Here is a 19,095-nt window from a genome sequence, read left to right on the forward strand (position 1 = left end):
TTTACATGGTAGATAGAAAAGATGACGAACGAAGAGCAGCTCCTTAACAATAAATAAACTAAATCACTACGGATTTGTTATTCTTGTTTCTCGAACGTGGGGCAATATTCTTCAATTTGCAAGGGCCATTTCTGCAAGGGGCAATTTTCTACTTCACCCCTAGCTCAGCCATGCTCACAGACAGCCTGATTTCCTGATTTCTAATAACTTAATTGTGCTGTACGTTTGTGGGTTTTTTTTATTGTTCATGAATATCATGTGTGCATTTTTGTCACATACTAAAGGCAGAACTAAAAAAGGTTATCACAGTATAATAATCACACCAACATTTCACACACAAAGTTTAATGGAATAGTGAGCACAGCATTGTTTCAAAGTCTTCTCAATCAAAATAAATCTCTTATGAACATGTTCCTGCCGCCCAAAACAGTGTCGGATTGATCTATAGTATAACAGCCACATACAAAAGTCCTGTTTATGAATGTGTTTAAATCCAAAACGTTGGTGTGTTCTATCTAATCACTATGTATTTCTCGTTCTTTCCTTGTCGTAAAAGGCGACTAACGGGATCGGGTGGTCAGGCTCGCTGACTTGGTCGATGCACCTTATCATATCCCAATTGCGTGGATCGATACTTATGATGTCAATCACAGGATTGTCTGGTCCAGACTCGATTATTTTCAGACCGCCGTCATATGGCTGGAATATTGCCGAGAGCGGTGTTAAACAACAAACAAACATTATAAGTTTCAGTCAATGTGTCAAACATTCTGCCTCATATTTCAATTTTACAAATTGGCTGAACATTTCAGTTATTTTACAATTTGAATGATTTTACACATTGAATGTTGAATTTACACCCTCAAAACTCGTTTGGGTGGGGATTAATTATCAACACAAAAGTCAACCATGAATATAAATCACTTTTATTTTCTTACTTTACAGGCTTGGATTACAGATTTAAAATCAACAGCCGACCTGAGAGTCGAAACTAGTGTGCAACCTCTAAGTAACTGACTCATTTTTCCTTGTTTAAAGAATTATTGAATCACGAAACAGATTACATGAATAGTAATGGTTCTAATGATCTGACAGAGGCCAAAAGTAACAAACCTAAACCTATCATTAATCTTACCATGCTTATGACGACCTTAAAACTTAAAATAAAACACATGCGGGGTAATTCAAATACCCGTAAAGTGATATTCTTATCATTTTACAAAGAATAATTTCAGCAAGGTTTCAATATTGTTTACTTTCTCAGAAAAGGAGGTGAAAAATTGACCCAACTGATAAGGATGTCTGCTGGTATGCCACTGTGCAACTGTCCAAGTACTGGAAGTGCCTAAAGACCATATCAACCAAATTCAATCTACAACTGATATATTAAATCAGTGAAACTGTGAATCATGGACTACAAAGTCGAATGATCAAAGCTACTGTATTAAAAAGCAAATAAAAAAGAAGAGTGTTATAACACGGGTAATTGGTACACTCTGTTGAAGGTATCTTGCCCATTATTTCCCAAATCTAGTTAAAACAGTGGCAATAATGTAATATTCTGCCCATAATAGCAATGTATGACTGCATCAATGAAATGTAACTGCATGGTTGAATTGAGAATATATTAATGGGCACTTTCTTATCTATTTACTGTTAACTTAGCACCCAAACAGATATAATTATTTAATTTCTTTAAAGACAATAATTTTGTTCACATGTAGTTCCAAAACCAAAAAAAAGAAATATCTAAGAAAGAGCTAGCAACAGACCAGCAGACTTCCTCCAATTAAATATATCAGTGTTTTTCTTGAATGAAGTTACTTCTTTCACATTTAAGACTTGAGTAAACTTTGATGTGTATGAAATAGCAGACTTTATTCATTTATCTATTTGAATTGAATCTGTATTCCTCACCACTTGAAATAGAATAGAATAGAAACATTTCGCGAGGATTAATTAACAAAGACAGTTGCATGTGTGCTATTACATATGAAGTGAAAATAAGCCATTTTGCCAATAAAGAATAAAGATTGTAACTACGTTTTTGTCGTTCTTGTCAGTAATATTCCTTATCAGAGGAATAGCTTGTTTTCACTTTATGTGTAAAAGCACACATGCAGTTATCTTCGTTGATTAATGATCACAATATTTCTTTATTCTTTTTCAAGTGATGAAGACTATAGTAAACATGTTTATACTAACAATCAAAACAATAAATACTTCAATGAAAAGGTATATATTATATCAATAGCAGATAAACACCTTAAATAATAATGTCATTATGCTGCACTTTTCACCTCAAGTTGAAATACTATATGGTTGTAACTCAGCTGTCATGTAAATGCAAATGAAACAGTACAAACTAACTTACAAATTGTTACATGAAAAAATAAAAAACAAACACATCATGAGAAAACATCAACTCAGTTATAGCACCATAACATTTTGATTTTCAAGTTACATGACGACCACACAATTATTCTGTCAATTCCAAAACTACAATCACAACACGACCTGTGTATCATGGAGAATGAGAAGAACTCACTTCCATCATTTTGATATAAATTTTCTTGCATCTTTTATCTTTCACAAGATGAGTAAATCTGTAATGTGTATGGATAAGCCCTCTTTGTCATTGAAGAACAGACATAATTACCATGCTCATTCTGGAGCAAATTGAAGAGATCACGTCCATTGGTGCTTCTGAGGTTAATAAAGATCATTAATATTCAAATAGAAGTACAGTCAGACCAATTTAATCAGGTGGAACCCAGCAAATATATTTAGAGACATTTGTCCATAGTTCGGGACAAGTGGAGTGCGATACAAGACCACTGTGGCAGATCCTGCCACGGCCACCACTGACTGACTGAGTATGGTTTTATGCCGCTTTTAGCAAAATTCCAGCAATATCACGGCGGGGGACACCAGAAATGGGCTTCACACATTGTACCCATCAGGAATCTAACCCGGGTCTTCGGCGAGACGAGCGATCGCTTTAACCACTAGGCCCCTGCCATGGCCACAAAGGAACACTGTCTCAAATGAAATGTTGGGTTACTGGAGTTCAATTTAATTAGTTTCCATGGTACATGTGCAATGCTTAACTCTTTGTGATGCATGGTTTTAGTCATGTGAGAATCCAAGTTATTACATTTACTACATCTGCTCTGGGGGAAAGGCTATTGGTTAAAATCAACAAAAACTTTAATATCATATTTAGCCCATGGCAAGCATATGACTAAGTTTTACAAATTTTGACCAGAGTGCAAATTTATCACAAAAGAAGCAATTAAAATATAAGGAAATATGTATTCGGATATTTATCTTAAACATGCTTGTAAAACATCAGGAATTAAAGTTAAAACAAAACTATTATTAAGTACAGGTGTGAGGCAAGCATATTTCAATTGATCATATATTACGTTATTCTTTGCTTCGTCACAGACTCAACTCAACTAAGGACCCGCTCAACAAGAAAATACTGGAAGATTAATACTGAATTAGATGCTATGCATAACAGAATAAATGCTGACCTGAAAGTTCAGCCTGATCTGCATGGTCACCTTCATCAGGTCCGACTCATTGTGACTGTCACAGAGATTCAAGAGCTGACAATGACTAATGCTTGGATTAGTCCATTTAACATCAGGTGTTGACACCACTATGCTCTATTCATGCTAACTCATCATAGATGTGTAAACTAAAATACATAAAACAAGGAATGCTAAACCACATGGGAAATACATCAGAAGAAGTTATTTGTTGGACTTTTGGAAGTGATAAAAATCAGAAAAAGTCGTATTGATAACAGTAAATGGATGGATACAGAAGTAAACACCTTGCCTTGCACTCTCATGATTATCTCTAATAAATGCATTTCAAAGAATTCCATACACTTCATCAAGTTGGATATAATCCCATCTATTTCAAGAAGCTCCTTCTTAATGTGGGTATTGAGTAATACAATAAGCTTCTCATACCATTCTATAGCCGTCACTGAGAACAAACCGCTATGTCTACAGACTGATGTTGACATCACCCTGTATCTTCCATCTGACATGGTAGAGGCGAATGTTCAGGGAGTGTTATCAAGGGAGTCATCACCAAGAAGCAACGCAGAGACAATCACAGAAATGGCACATACATCACAAACACATTGACTGGAATGTTTGTCAGACCCTGTAAAGACATATCTACCCTTCAGTGTGTGAGTGAGTGAGTGAGTGTGTAGGGTTCTATCCCAGAGTATTGCAGTCATGGTCGCCATGCATGGTCTGTACACACAAGGTCTGTGCCTGTTCCATTGGGTGAGGTGATCTCAATAATCTGATCTCTATGATATACATGGTCGAAGAGCACTAAAGTTATTAATCCTGAAGTGGAAGGTTCAGTTCAGAGGAAGAAGTGACACATTGATAATAATGAACCAGGCACATATACACACACTGGAATGGATAACATTGGAATGAATATTCCAGGAGTAATTCTGTAATTGAGGTATTCAGAACAGATGAATCAAATAGCACTACATAATACTACAGAAGGCACTCATATCCTCGGAGACAACAAACATCTAGAGAACAGCTAGATACTCCTGAAGGCTGTCATTACAACAATACTGTACATAACACCAACTGTCCACCTGTTCTGTGGTAATCTCATATCACTTGTGGTCATCTTGAAGCATCCAGAAGCAGTGGCTGCATCCAACAACAGGGTCTCTGCATCCAATGAAAATGTCTCTTGCATCCGATGAGTTTCTCTGCATCCAACGACGATGTCTCTGCATCCAATGACAGTGTCTCTGCATCCAATGACAGTGTCTCTGAATCCAACGACAGTGTCCCTGCATCCAATGACAGTGTCCCTGCATCCAATGACAGTGTCTCTGCATCCAACGACAGTGTCTCTGCATCCAACGACAGTGTCCCTGCATCCAAAGACAGTGTCTCTGCATCCAACGACAGTGACTCTGCATCCAACGACAGTGTCTCTGCATCCAATGACAGTGTCTCTGCATCCAACGACAGTGTCTCTGCATCCAATGACAGTGTCTCTGCATCCATCAACAGCATGCATGAGGCATATCCACTTTATCACATTTTATGGTCACAGCCAAGGTCATTAAGGCATAAAATCATAATGTCTTCACATTAAGAAAGTAAAAAGATTCTTTCATCATATATCTTAAAATAATCTCAGAAAACGAGAATTTCCATTCCCAAGATCACATATTTCAAGAGAGATTCTGTAATCATGCATAGGCATGTGCAATGTTCTGGCACGCCTGGTTGATGACTTTCTGTAGTGATGCACATTTCCGTTCAACATGCAGACACCGCTTCTCTGCTTGTCGATGACGCTCTTCGGTGACCTTCACCTTGCTGACAAGCTGAAGGTTCTCCATGTGCAGATCATTGACCATCATGTTTCTCTCTGATAAAGACTCATACTGGAATGACACAAATTTCAAAGTGAGTAAGTGATTGAATTTGGTTTTGATGAGTTTGAGTTTGGCAATGTTTGCATGCTATATCATGGTGGGGAACACAAGAAATTGACTCTACATAAACTGTACTCATGTGGGGAATCGAACCCAGGCTTTTTCACATGATGCCTTAATCACTTTTCTACCCCATTACCCTGTTTCAAAGACAATATGATCAGGAGTCACATTGCTAAATCAAAAGCCAAGACTTGAAAGCAATCTGATTCACAGTAGTTACCTGTTTTGTCAAGTGTAACTGACTATTCCGATGAGAACCAAGTAGACTTACTGTGGTCATGAGTTTCTCTGCCTGTTCCTTGAAGAGGTTGTGGTAGTACTCCACCTTCGTGTGCAGGTCCTTCTTGTCTGCCTCCAGCTGCTTCACACGCTTCTTGTGCCCCTCCTTCAGGTCTGTACAGTCGAAGAGAGTCAGTGTTATATTAATCCCCATGTAAACAGGTCACTGTTTGTCATCCATGGTGGTCGCTACATGCCCTTCAATGTCTGCTTTTGTTTGGTCACCAATTATTCATTCTGTTTACCTTCTCAAAAGTGACATAGTACCAAAGAAATCCCAAACCATAAAGAACATCTTTTCTGAAATTCCCAATTCAAACATTCAACAGGCAGCTAGACCTTCACAATGAACACAAGTATTTCATGTAAACCTTTCTGAAGTCCATTCACTTGTCTGACCAATACCACACTTCCATAAACTCAAGCATCTCTAGAACAGATTTAACTTTCTTCATGTGTCTGACATTTACCTTCTATAAGGTCAAGTTTCTCCTGTATTGCAGCCTGAAGTTTATACATGTTTCTGACACACACCTACCTTCAATAAGGTCAAGCTTCATGTGTCTGACAGACCCCTACCTTCTATAAGGTCCAGCTTCTCCTGTATTGCTGCCTGAAGTTCATTCATGTGTCTCTGCTGTTCCATGAGCCCCAGTTGAAGATTAGTGAACTGTTCCAGATCCACCATGCTTTTTGTGCGGTCCTTCCATCGACTAATTTCCTGGAGATGTCGTGATTGTGCCACACTCAGGGCTGTGCTCGCCTCCAGTAGCTACAAAGGTAATTTGACATTCCCAACTACAGTCGAACCCTGTTATCTCGAGCATAGCGGGACGTAGCATGAACATCCAGCCAGATCAAGTAACAGTATTATACATGCATAGCAATATGATTGCATATACAATTATTTAACTTGTATTACACATATGAGAAGACAAATCAAAATGTATTGCCCCGGCAAAGATTACTAACAATTGTGACAAGTTATATACAGTGTACATGTACCTTATTTGGCACAGCAGCAATGACTATTTAGTCTGTCCAATTGACAAAAGCGGAAAAGTGCCACTCTTGCTTCAAGCTTGTTATATACATATTGGATAGTGTGAGTAGCGTCAAACAGCTTTTATTCCTTTAAACCGACTTCAGTTAGCACTCTGATACAACCAGGAAGTGTCACCATGTTTTACTCATGTCTACTCACAATGTTTTATTTGTAAACAAAGATTACCATTACAATTGGATTCAAAGATAAGTACATAATCTGTTAAACAAATGGTATTAATTGCACTGTACTTTTACAGTGATGATAGATGTGTTGGGAAAGGTATGACATATACTTGCGCTTCCCAAAACTTTTATTGTGGCAAAAGGCAACTTCAAGATAAAGGTACAAAATTCTACAGTCAAGTCCAAGTTGGGACTGAGTCCAAGTTTCAAGATAACACTATGTTTTTTTCATCTCAAAGTCAAGACAAGCAGTCAAATATCTATTTATATAGTGAAACAGTCGGGACCAAAGAATAGGTTCAAGATATCAGAACATTCGAGATAACGGGGTTTGAGATACGGAGGTCTGACTGTGTTTCAATTTGTGTTTTAATAAACAATCACATAGGGCTGTTTGGTACTCATTTCACATCCTTACCTTGTCCGACACCTTCTGTAACTTTTTCTCCAGCAGCTTCTTCTCATCGTGGAGTTCCTTCAAACACAGAAGATAATACATGCAATACTTCTAACCAATAGGAATCATCAAAACTTCAGTACAGTCAGTGAAGGAATGTTGTTTAATGTCTCTGTCAGCAGTATCACAGCAGCCTTAAAATCCAGCCTGAATCAGGCAAACGGGTGATCGAAAGGATCAGCAAGGACTAACGCCATTGGGTTGGATGACACAAAATAGTCCAAGTCATCGAGAGTGACCACCCAGGCACCATTTAAGTCAACTCATGAGGCATTCTGTAGGGGAAACCCCACAGGGATCAAATGTCTGATGGGGTTGTCAACAGGTTTGGCAATTGCTGCAAGGCAGGGGTTGGTTGGTTGGTTGTTTAACGCCGCACTCAGCAATATTCCAGCTTTATGACGGTGGTCTGTAAATAATCGAGTCTGGACCAGACAATCCAGTGATTAATCTCATGCATCAACCAAGTCAGCGAGCCTGACCACCTGATCCCATTAGTGGCCTTTTACGACAAGCATAGTTACCTTTTACGGCAAGCATGGGTTGCTGAAGACCTACTCTACCCCGGAATCTGCAAGGCAGGGGACAGGAGAGTGGTGAGCGTGAAGCAAACACTGAATTATCCTCCACCCATGACAGTGATTTATACTTGGCCATCTACACAGCTACATATCACCATGGTTCTGATGCCCTGTACTGTGTCTAGTGCTGACTACTGATTGCAAAGTGCTAAATGTTCTATGGAGTCTACCGCCAGCTCATGCTGTACCTTGTCCTCCCTGTGTTTGGAAGGTCTCGAGTCCTGGATGTGTTCCTTGAGAGAGTTCACCTTTTCCTGGAGCTCGGACTTTTCACGTGTCATATTGCTCAAGTCAACCTGTAACAGTGAGTGAGTGAGTGAGTGAGTGAGTGAGTGAGTGAGTGAGTGAGTGAGTGAGTGAGTGAGTGAGTGAGTGAGTGAGTGAGTGAGTGAGTGAGTGAGTGAGTGAGTGAGTGAGTGAGTGAGTGAGTGAGTGAGTGAGTGAGTGAGTGAGTGAGTGAGTGAGTGAGTGAGTGAGTGAGTGAGTGAGTGAGTGAGTGAGTGAGTGAGTGAGTGAGTGAGTGAGTGAGTGAGTGAGTGAGTGAGTGAGTGAGTGAGTGAGTGAGTGAGTGAGTGAGTGAGTGAGTGAGTGAGTGAGTGAGTGAGTGAGTGAGTGAGTGAGTGAGTGAGTGAGTGAGTGAGTGAGTGAGTGAGTGAGTGAGTGTGTGTGTGTGTGTGTGTGTGAGTGAGTGAGTGAGTGAGTGAGTGTGTGTGTGTGTGTGTGTGTGTGTGTGTGTGTGTGTGTGTGTGTGTGTGTGTGTGTGTGTGTGTGTGTGTGTGTGTGTGTGTGTCACACCGGCAATATTTCAGCCATATCGTCACAAAACAGTTATATTAAATCCTCTTAGATTGAATAAAAACCTGTCAACAATGGACAGTATAATAACTAGAGTATCACAGTTTCCATTATAAACTAGTTGAGAAAGTGTCTGTATGGACTTTTCAGGAGCATTCAACAATAGCTCTACTTTCATATTAGTGTTTGTATATGACAAATCCAGTGATTCTTACAAGATGGTGTCCCATTCAAGTCTCTCATATTGACAACCTTATCAACATCTAGATGCATCTGTGGAAAGTACCACCCAAAAACGTCAAAGGAGGACACCATGGGACTTCTATAACCACAACAGGTTACAGAAGTAAGTATATTAAACATCAGAAAAGTGATGTAGAGGTAGCTCTCCAAGAAGGTAATCAAAGTACCAGCCATTTTATCTTCAGGAGCAATGCCGGGACTTTTTCTAAGACACAAACTACTTCTTTGTCATACTTCAAATAAGATACAGTGAACTACGGATATAACAAACTCAAATGGACCACTAATAACCATAGTTCATAATAAGCATACACAGCATATATATGGAAGGGATCAAAACAAGTTTGTTATCTGTGTCAGTTCGTTATGAGTATGTTCATTATAAACATAGTTTACTGCATTACATTTAGCTTTCTTAGTGACGTTTTATTTTATTTTTGTAACCTGCTTCTTTCCACAAGAATAATCATAAAGTCCATTTTAAGGGGACATCTTCATCCTGTCACACCAGGGCTCAGAAAGGGGTTAAATGTTGCTCAGACAACTTTCAAGGACAACACACACTGAAGCTCACCTTCAACTTTTCAGTCTCTGTGCAAGCAGCATGTGAAAACTTGAGTTTCTCCTTCAGCTCTGTGACCTTTGACTGCAGCTGGTCCCGTTCCTTCAGCAGCTGTGTCTGGGTGCTCTGTACACAACAGGGAGAACATGGGACATGACAGAAGTGGGGTCTGGGTGCTCTGTACACAACAGGGAGAACATGGGGCATCACAGAAGTGGGGTCTGGGTGCTGTGAACACAACATGGAGAACATGGGGCATCACAGAAGTGGGGTCTGGGTGCTGTGAACACAACATGGAGAACATGGGGCATCACAGAAGTGGGGTCTGGGTGCTGTGAACACAACATGGAGAACATGGGATATCACAGGAGTGGGGTCTGGGTGCTCTGTACACAACAGGGAGAACATGGCACATCACAGAAGAGGTGTCTGGGTGCTCTGTACACAACAGGGAGAACATGGGGCATCACAGAAGTGGGGTCTGGGTGCTCTGTACACAACAGGGAGAACATGGGACATGACAGAAGTGGGGTCTGGGTGCTCTGTACACAACATGGGGCATCACAGAAGTGGGGTCTGGGTGCTCTGTACACAACAGGGAGAACATGGCACATCACAGAAGTGGGGTCTGGGTGCTCTGTACACAACAGGGAGAACATGGGACATGACAGAAGTGGGGTCTGGGTGCTATGTACACAACAGGGAGAACATGGGGCATCACAGAAGTGGGGTCTGGGTGCTATGTACACAACAGGGAGAACATGGGACATGACAGAATTGGGGTCTCGGTGCTGTGTACACAACATGTGGCATCACAGAAGTGGGGTCTGGGTGCTCTGTACACAACAGGGAGAACATGGGGCACCACAGAAGTGGGGTCTGGGTGCTCTGTACACAACAGGGAGAACATGGGACATGACAGAAGTGGGGTCTGGGTGCTGTAAACAACATGTGGCATCACAGAAGTGGGGTCTGGGTGCTCTGTACACAACAGGGAGAACATGGGGCACCACAGAAGTGGGGTCTGGGTGCTCTGTACACAACAGGGAGAACATGGGACATGACAGAAGTGGGGTCTGGGTGCTGTAAACAACATGTGGCATCACAGAAGTGGGATCTGGGTGCTCTGTACACAACAGGGAGAACATGGGACAAGACAGAAGTGGGGTCTGGGTGCTCTGTACACAACAGGGAGAACATGGGACATGACAGAAGTGGGGTCTGGGTGCTCTGTACACAACAGGGAGAACATGGGACATGACAGAAGAGGTGTCTGGGTGCTGTGAACACAACATGTGGCATCACAGAAGTGGGGTCTGGGTGCTCTGTACACAACAGGGAGAACATGGGACATGACAAAAGTGGGGTCTGGGTGCTGTAAACAACATGTGGCATCACAGAAGTGGAGTCTGGGTGCTCTGTACACAACAGGGAGAACATGGGGCACCACAGAAGTGGGGTCTGGGTGCTCTGTACACAACAGGGAGAACATGGGACATGACAGAAGTGGGGTCTGGGTGCTCTGTACACAACAGGGAGAACATGGGACATGACAGAAGAGGTGTCTTGGTGATCTCTACACAACAGGGAGAACATGGGACATGACAGAAGTGGGATCTGGGTGCTCTGTACACAACATGGGGGATCACAGAAGTGGGATCTGGGTGCTCTGTACACAACAGGGAGAACATGGGACATGACAGAAGTGGGGTCTGGGTGCTCTGTACACAACATGGGGCATCACAGAAGTGGGGTCTGGGTGCTCTGTACGCAACAGGGAGAACATGGCACATCACAGAAGTGGGGTCTGGGTGATCTCTACACAACAGGGAGAACATGGGATATCACAGGAGTGGGGTCTGGGTGCTCTGTACACAACAGGGAGAACATGGCACATCACAGAAGAGGGGTCTGGGTGCTCTGTACACAACAGGGAGAACATGGGGCATCACAGAAGAGGGGTCTGGGTGCTCTGTACACAACAGGGAGAACATGGCACATCACAGAAGTGGGGTCTGGGTGCTCTGTACACAACATGGGGGATCACAGAAGTGGGGTCTGGGTGCTCCGTACACAACAGGGAGAACATGGCACATCACAGAAGTGGGGTCTGGGTGCTCTGTACACAACAGGGAGAACATGGGGCATCACAGAAGTGGGGTCTGGGTGCTCCGTACACAACAGGGAGAACATGGCACATCACAGAAGTGGGGTCTGGGTGCTCCGTACACAACAGGGAGAACATGGGGCATCACAGAAGTGGGGTCTGGGTGCTCTGTACACAACAGGGAGAACATGGCACATCACAGAAGTGGGGTCTGGGTGCTCTGTACACAACAGGGAGAACATGGCACATCACAGAAGTGGGGTCTGGGTGATCTCTACACAACAGGGAGAACATGGCACATCACAGAAGTGGGGTCTGGGTGCTCTGTACACAACAGCGAGAACATGGGGCATCACAGGAGTGGGGGTCTGGGTGCTGTGAACAACATGTGGCATTACAGAAGTGGGGAAATTGCCGGGAATAAGTGTTATTTTCCTTTCTACTGCATTTTGCAATATAACAATGCAACCACAGTGGCCTATAAATAATCCAGTCTGTTCTGGCAAATCAGTGGTTGCTAGGGTGATGCATACATGCCAATTACAGTTCTATAGCACATACAACTATTATGACTGCCAATGTAATGCTCATTAAGTCAGTTTTCATCATGTTTTCTGGAGAGAATATTGTATCAAGCATTTGGTACCCTATACTCCTGCTAACACCACTTTTTTTCATAGTGATGCTGTAATGTTTCCTTAATTTGAGAAATGTGATTGATATTTAAAACTTCTGATTATCTGATCAGTTTAAAACATTCTCTAAAGTTGTGGTTTAATTTTTTCACTACTGTGTCACAACAGGAAATATTTAAAATTTACTGTCATCAGGCTTATTCATACTCACTCAGTGTTTTGCATTTTAGATCTTAATTTCAAATGATCAAGTGGTGTTTATAATGGGGTCTTGACACATGCATGACCACCAGCATTAACTTAGTTTCTGTATTGATACTCCCCCAAATTACTGGCAAGTCTTAACAGTGTTTAGAAACTGAACAAATGGGATTCACAATTACTCAACTTCAGATTCTTAAAGAGCTGGTGACTAAATACTGAAAGCACGGAAATGATCATGTCATATATTTTAACATGGATAAACTTCAGATTAGCTTTATTAACTTCAGATTCTTAAAGAATTTGCAGTGTTTTGTGAGGTTTTCCCACAAAGAAAGAAAGATAGACATCATATGTCAACACAGACACCAAATTTAGTTAATAATCTGTACAAGTGACAAAAAATAAGTGAAGAGTGAAAGTGTAATGACAATATATGTCTAAAACAAGGGCAAAAGTGAGCGTGGCTCACTAATACCCCCGCCCAGCCTAATGTGTCAAGCAGTCCATCACGCTCAACTTGCCCTGTGTGAGATGCCAAATGGAAGTCACTCTGTTTCATTAGAAAATGGATAGGGTTAGGGTTTGAAAATTCATAACAAAATGGAAAATAAATATAAACAATTTTTTTGACTGCACCCCTCCATATGACACAAATTATATGTAACTAAGTTTGAGATGAATCCACTGAATAGTTTAAGAGAAACTATGTGGACAAAGTTTTCGGACGGACAGACAGGACTCACAACTTCATCAACATATCACCAATCAAATGTCCATTCACATATAACCAAATCAGTTCACCTTTCATGGTCAAGAACTGGCATACTGCATACGTAGCCAACATCATTTTCTACCATCTATGAATGAGAGGCAAAACTTTGATTCGTCTGTAAACATTTTGACATGCCATTGGCACACAGCCCATCCCTGGTGTTACCTAACTCTTCCCAATTTATGGTAAGCTGTTAGGGTCACACCTTCAAAGAAAGCCATTGGCTGCATTGAGACGGTTTTTAATGGTAGATGTTGAAATTCACCTCCCTGTAATTGTACGGAATTCTCTATTGATAGGTTTCTGGTGTGCCCAAGGGATGCAACTCCGCACAGCGAATTGGAACGCATTTGACAACTGGGGCACTCGTGTCATTTAAAAGATATGAAATATACACACTTGTCAGTTTGACTAGGGTCATGTTTCAAGCCATGATCATGATGGTAAGAAACTGAATATATGCTGTAAGTCTCACCTCAAAGTTTTGTATCATGTTCATCCTTGCTTCCAGTGTTGCCACAGTGTGCTTGAGGTCCCTGATCTCGGCTTCACAGGACAGCTTGGCCTCACGACACTCCTCATACTTCATCTGACACACAAAACACGGAGACGATGAGTGAGTGAGTGAGTGAGTGAGTGAGTGAGTGAGTGAGTATGGTTTTACGCCGCTTTTAGCAATATTCCAGCAATATCACGGCGGGGGACACCAGAAATGGGCTTCACACATTGTACCCATGTCGGGAATCGAACCCGGGTCTTCGGCGTGACGAGCGAACGCTTTAACCACTAGTCTACCCGACCGCCCCACGGAGACAATGAACGAGAGACAATCTCTGAGTAAGAGCCAGGATCTGGTCTGGAGCAGACATGGTCAGGCTGAAGTTCCAAGCATTGTTTTCTAAACCCACGAAGTATAGACACCAGGGCTGGGACGAGTCCAAATTTTCTACCCGTGTACCCACCCCCTTATTACCTGACCCTACCCAGGTACCCATTGTATGTCTTAAGAGATAGGTACAAAAAGTTCAGTTGGGAATAGTTTGACTGGCCCTGGACAAAATGTATTTAGATACACGTATAAAACAATCTGGTCATGCTTACACTGAAGTTGACTGAAGTTTTATCTTGATTCAAACATATAAAAGTCAGAACGAATGGGTGCATAGTCAGAAATAAATGCAAACATTAATGACTTGTAGTGTAACCATATAGTTCTAGATAATTTTTGTCATTAAACAATATATCACATGACTAAGCACGGGTCCGGGTAGTCCTGTGGGTACCCGGGTTCTTCTCAGTACCCACTAGACCCAAGTACCCGAGTTACCTGTCCCAGCCCTAATAGACACGCTCACATTCCTCATGGGAGACCGTTGGTCAACATCAGAATGAGGCCACTTGTACCAAGTTTTCTCCGTGACCTTTGGAAAGTCTAGGTGTATTAAGGCAAAGGTGTTGAAATAGCCTCAGCACTAAGAACACTTTGTACAAGTTGGCTCTGGATTTTTGTTTAGTTCTGCTTTCACTGAGAGTGTTGGGTAAAGCACGCTAATAACTATATTTCATCACTAAATGCTAACTGACTAAGCTGCTTGTGAAACAGACCATCAACATAAGGCGCCAAGCAGTAGAAAGGTCCAGGGTTCATAATCTGGGATGAAAATCCATGATCAGTGGATCCTGGTTTTGCAAAGGGATGCAACTCAGCATTGTGAACAGCATTACTTTGAGCTTCCAGTACTGCTTGTGTTCACAGCTATGGCACAACATGCATACAGGTTCCGTGACCCTGTTCTGTTCAGAATCTCCACAACAGTATTTACTAGTTAGTTATTAGGAAGTAGACAATATTGTTAGTAATACCAGTGATGATTCAAACTAACAATTTCATATTGAAAATTAACCATTGACATTTATGGCTAAAACAACTGATACTCCAAGTACGCAAACAATTATTTCCAGCAACAGTCTCCACAAAAACCCATTAGAAACTAACTACAATGTCCTCTTGTAGAGGATGTTGCATTCCTTGCTTTGCCACATACCTTGTAATCCAGAAGCTGACTTCTCTCTTGCTGGACCCTGGTCAGCTGGTCCTGAAGAGAGTCCATCTTGGACGTCATCTGTGTCATCTCTTCTTGCACCTTCTCCTGCAATGAGTGAGTGAGTGAGTGAGTTTGGTTTTACGCCGCTTTTAGCAATATTCCAGCCATATTACGGCGGGGGACACCAGAAATGGGCTTCACACATTGTACCCATGTTGGAAATAGAACCCGGGTCTTCGGCGGGACGAGCTAACGCTTTAACCACTAGGCTACCCGACGGCCCCCTTCTCCTGCAATGAAGGGCAGGTGAGTGAACCACTTACAAACCTATAGTAAGTAATCTCTTAGCAATATCACAATGGTCTTAAAGGTCTATCAAGCCTGAAAGAGATAGACCAGGGGCATGTACGCATTCTTCCCGAGTGGCCACCTGTTCCAGTACCATCCACACTTAACAACAGGTATGGGCAGCTTTTACAATTCAAAGATAATGATTTGGTTGGTTGGTTTGTTGTTTAACGCCGCACTCAGCAATATTCAAGCTATATGACGGCGGTCTGTAAATAATCGAGTCTGGACCAGACAATCCAGTGATTAATATCATGAGCATCGATCCACACAATTGGGATCGATGACATGCATCAACCAAGTCAGCGAGCCTGACCACCCGATCACTTTAGTCGCCTTTTACGACAAGCATAGTCGCCTTTTACGACAAGCATGGGTTGCTGGAGATCTATTCTACTCCGGATCTTCAAGGATCTATAATGAATTGATGAACATTGTTTCACTGCAAAGACAGTAATATTCCTGCTGTATTGACTGAAGGCTGTAAACACTAAAGTCTACACCAAGCGAACCGGTGGTTGATAGCATGAGCACATATAAGAGGGATCACACAATCCCCATTGTTGTCAAGTCTGACAAGAAGCATTGGGTAATGGGGATCAATTCTGACCTGTGTCCCCACAGGAACAAATCCTATTTCTGACCTTCTCTCTGGAGTGTGTCTGCTTCGCCGTCTCCACCACCTCTGCCTTCACAGCAGTCACAGCCATCTCCTGGTCAGACAGAAGCTCGTCGATCCTTCTCTCCAGGCTGCCCTGTGTTTCTGCCTTCTCCTGCTCCACATCGGTCAATCTGGCCTGGAGGCTGTCTCTCATGTCTTCAACCTACAGCAGCACCATGCATGTACTGTATAGCATGTGGTCCCCCACCCACAGCCTTCCACAAAATCATGTTCAAACCTATACAGCCTTTATTTACCCATCTTGTTCTATGGTCTTATTTATTTATCTGTTCTAACCCTTTTGGAAAGTGATTATTCACCAACTTTCAGATTATTTCATCCTGAACCGGAACCTTCTTCCATGTTATGGTAACATCCTCTCTTCTCGGAATACCTGCTCCATCCAGATTTACATGCACATACTTGGGCATACTCATCAATAACCAGGAATCAGTGAGCACAAATGGTGAGCCAGTGAGTGAGTGAGTTGAGTTTAACGCCGCTTTTAATAGTATTCAAGTCATATCGCAGCGTGTTAGCTTAATGTGGGATGAAAGCCCGAAGTGATGCAGGTCTCAGACGTTTACCACTTTGGTGAAACCCACGAGCACGGGTATGGTGCTGACAAACCTAGAAATATAATTGGGGCGAACCAGGATTCAAACCCACAATCATAGGTTTATGGCGTGCCCAAGGGACGCAACTCGGCACAGCGAATCGCGGCGCCTTAGACGACGGGTCCATGGTGAGCCATGTCTCTGCCCTGAAAGGCTACAAAACATTTACATCTGTTCTGAAGCAGACAATACATGTTGACGATGCATAATGTCACAGTAGTACAGCTATACTATTACAAAATTATGTATAGGACCTTCTGTTTCGACCTCCACTTCTTGACTAAACCTTTCATGTTGAGACATGCATAGGTACTTAAACAGTACACTATCATTGGTTGCAATTCATAAAAAGCAACTACTTTAGTCCAATGAGAATGAGAGCCTACCTGTTTCAGCTGGTCCTGCAGACAGCTGACTGTGGACTGGAGTCGTTCCTCAACTTGCTTCCCTCGCTCCTGCTCCGCCTTCAGTTCCACCTGCAGCTCAGTTATCTCCCCTTCCAGCATCCGGCTCTTCTGATCCAGGACTTTGCGTTCATCACCAAATGTGTCCTGTAGTTCCTCGATCTGGCGGACAAAGTCAGTCTGAAAATGGGTAAGAGTGAGTGAGTGAGTGAGTTTTGGTTTTACGTCACTTTTAGCAATATTCCAGCAATGTAAAGAGGTATGTAAAGTAGAGTTTGGTTGTTCTGACACTGAGACATTGCAGAAAGATAGTTAACATGCCTGCACTGTCTGTGTCCGTCGATCAAAGTCCATCAATGCCCATCTGTGCCTGATTGTGCATACATATGTACATGTCTGTCTAATCCTATCTGTTCTCGTCTGGACCTGTATATGCCACTTGTGTCTGTCTGCGCCTATAAGGGCCAGTATATGCCTGTTGTGTCTGTCTGCGCCTATAGGAGCCAGTATATGCCTGTTGTGTCTGTCTGCACCTATAGGAGCCAGTATATGCCTCTTGTGTCTGTCTGCGCCTATAAGGGCTAGTATATGCCTGTTGTGTCTGTCTGCGCCTAAAAGGGCCTGTATACGCCTGTTGTTCCTGTCTGCGCCTATAAGGGCCAGAATACGCCTGTTGTGTCTGCCTGCACCTATAGAAGCCTGTATACGCCTATTGTGTCTTTCAGCACCTATAAGGGCCTGCATATGCCTGTTGTCTGTCTGCGCCTATAGGAGCCTGTATACACCTGTTGTGTCTGTCTGTGCCTATAAAAGCCTGTATACACCTGTTGTGTCTGTCTGCGCCTATAAGGGCCAGTATATGCCTGTTGTGTCTGTCTGCGCCTATAGGAGCCTGTATACACCTGTTGTGTCTGTCTGCACCTATAAGGGCCAGTATACGCCCCTTGTGTCTGTCTGTGCCTACAAGAGCCTGTATATGCCTGTTGTGTCTGTTTGCACCTATAAGAGCCTGTATATGCTTGTTGTGTCTGTCAGCGCCTATGAGGGCCAGTATATGCCTTTTTTTGTCTGTCTGTGCCTATAAGGGCCTGTATATGCCTCTTGTGTCTGTCTGCGCCTATAAGGGCCGGTACATGCCACTTGTGTCTGTCTCCACCTATAAGGGCCAGTATATGCCTTTTTTGTCAGTCAGTGCCTATAAGGGCCTGTATATGCCTGTTGTGTCTGTCTGTGCCTATAAGAGCCTGTATATGCTTCTTGTGTCTGTCTGTGCCTATAAGAGCCTGTATACACCTGTTGTGTCTGTCTGTGCCTATAAGGGCCTGTATATGCCTCTTGTGTCTGTCTGCGCCTATAAGAGCCTGTATACACCTGTTGTGTCTGTCTGTGCCTATAAAAGCCTGTATACACCTGTTGTGTCTGTCTGTGCCTATAAGGGCCTGTATATGCCTGTTGTCCCTGTCTGCGCCTATAAGACCCTGTATACACCTCTTGTGTCTGTCTGTGCCTATAAGGGCCTGTATATGCCTCTTGTGTCTGTCTGCCCCTATAAGAGCCTGTATACACCTGTTGTGTCTGTCTGTGCCTATAAGGGCCTGTATATGCCTCTTGTGTCTGCCTGTGCCTATAAGAGCCTGTATACA

At 42.6% G+C, this 19,095-nt stretch overlaps 1 protein-coding gene across 7 annotated transcripts in view; it reads right to left on the reverse strand.

Annotated features, from left to right (window-relative positions):
- Positions 1–910: 910 nt before the first annotated feature.
- Positions 911–19,095, reverse strand: part of LOC124140953 (trichohyalin-like) — a 104,084-nt gene continuing 85,899 nt past the window's right edge. For all 7 annotated transcript variants that reach the window (XM_048403658.1, XM_048403655.1, XM_048403656.1 and 4 more), the window contains 10 exons: positions 17,435–17,632; positions 16,415–16,594; positions 15,423–15,527; positions 13,853–13,966; positions 9,672–9,785; positions 8,248–8,355; positions 7,440–7,496; positions 6,371–6,563; positions 5,784–5,905; positions 911–5,458 (listed from right to left, as the gene is read on the reverse strand). In XM_048403658.1, the coding sequence (XP_048259615.1) occupies positions 5,261–5,458; positions 5,784–5,905; positions 6,371–6,563; positions 7,440–7,496; positions 8,248–8,355; positions 9,672–9,785; positions 13,853–13,966; positions 15,423–15,527; positions 16,415–16,594; positions 17,435–17,632 (1,389 nt within the window). In that variant the 3' untranslated portion in view covers positions 911–5,260. The remainder of the gene's footprint in view (positions 5,459–5,783; positions 5,906–6,370; positions 6,564–7,439; positions 7,497–8,247; positions 8,356–9,671; positions 9,786–13,852; positions 13,967–15,422; positions 15,528–16,414; positions 16,595–17,434; positions 17,633–19,095) is intronic.

Source organism: Haliotis rufescens, unplaced genomic scaffold (genome assembly GCF_023055435.1).
Source record: "Haliotis rufescens isolate VD_foot unplaced genomic scaffold, xgHalRufe1.0.p SCAF_3, whole genome shotgun sequence".
NCBI lineage: Eukaryota > Metazoa > Mollusca > Gastropoda > Lepetellida > Haliotidae > Haliotis > Haliotis rufescens.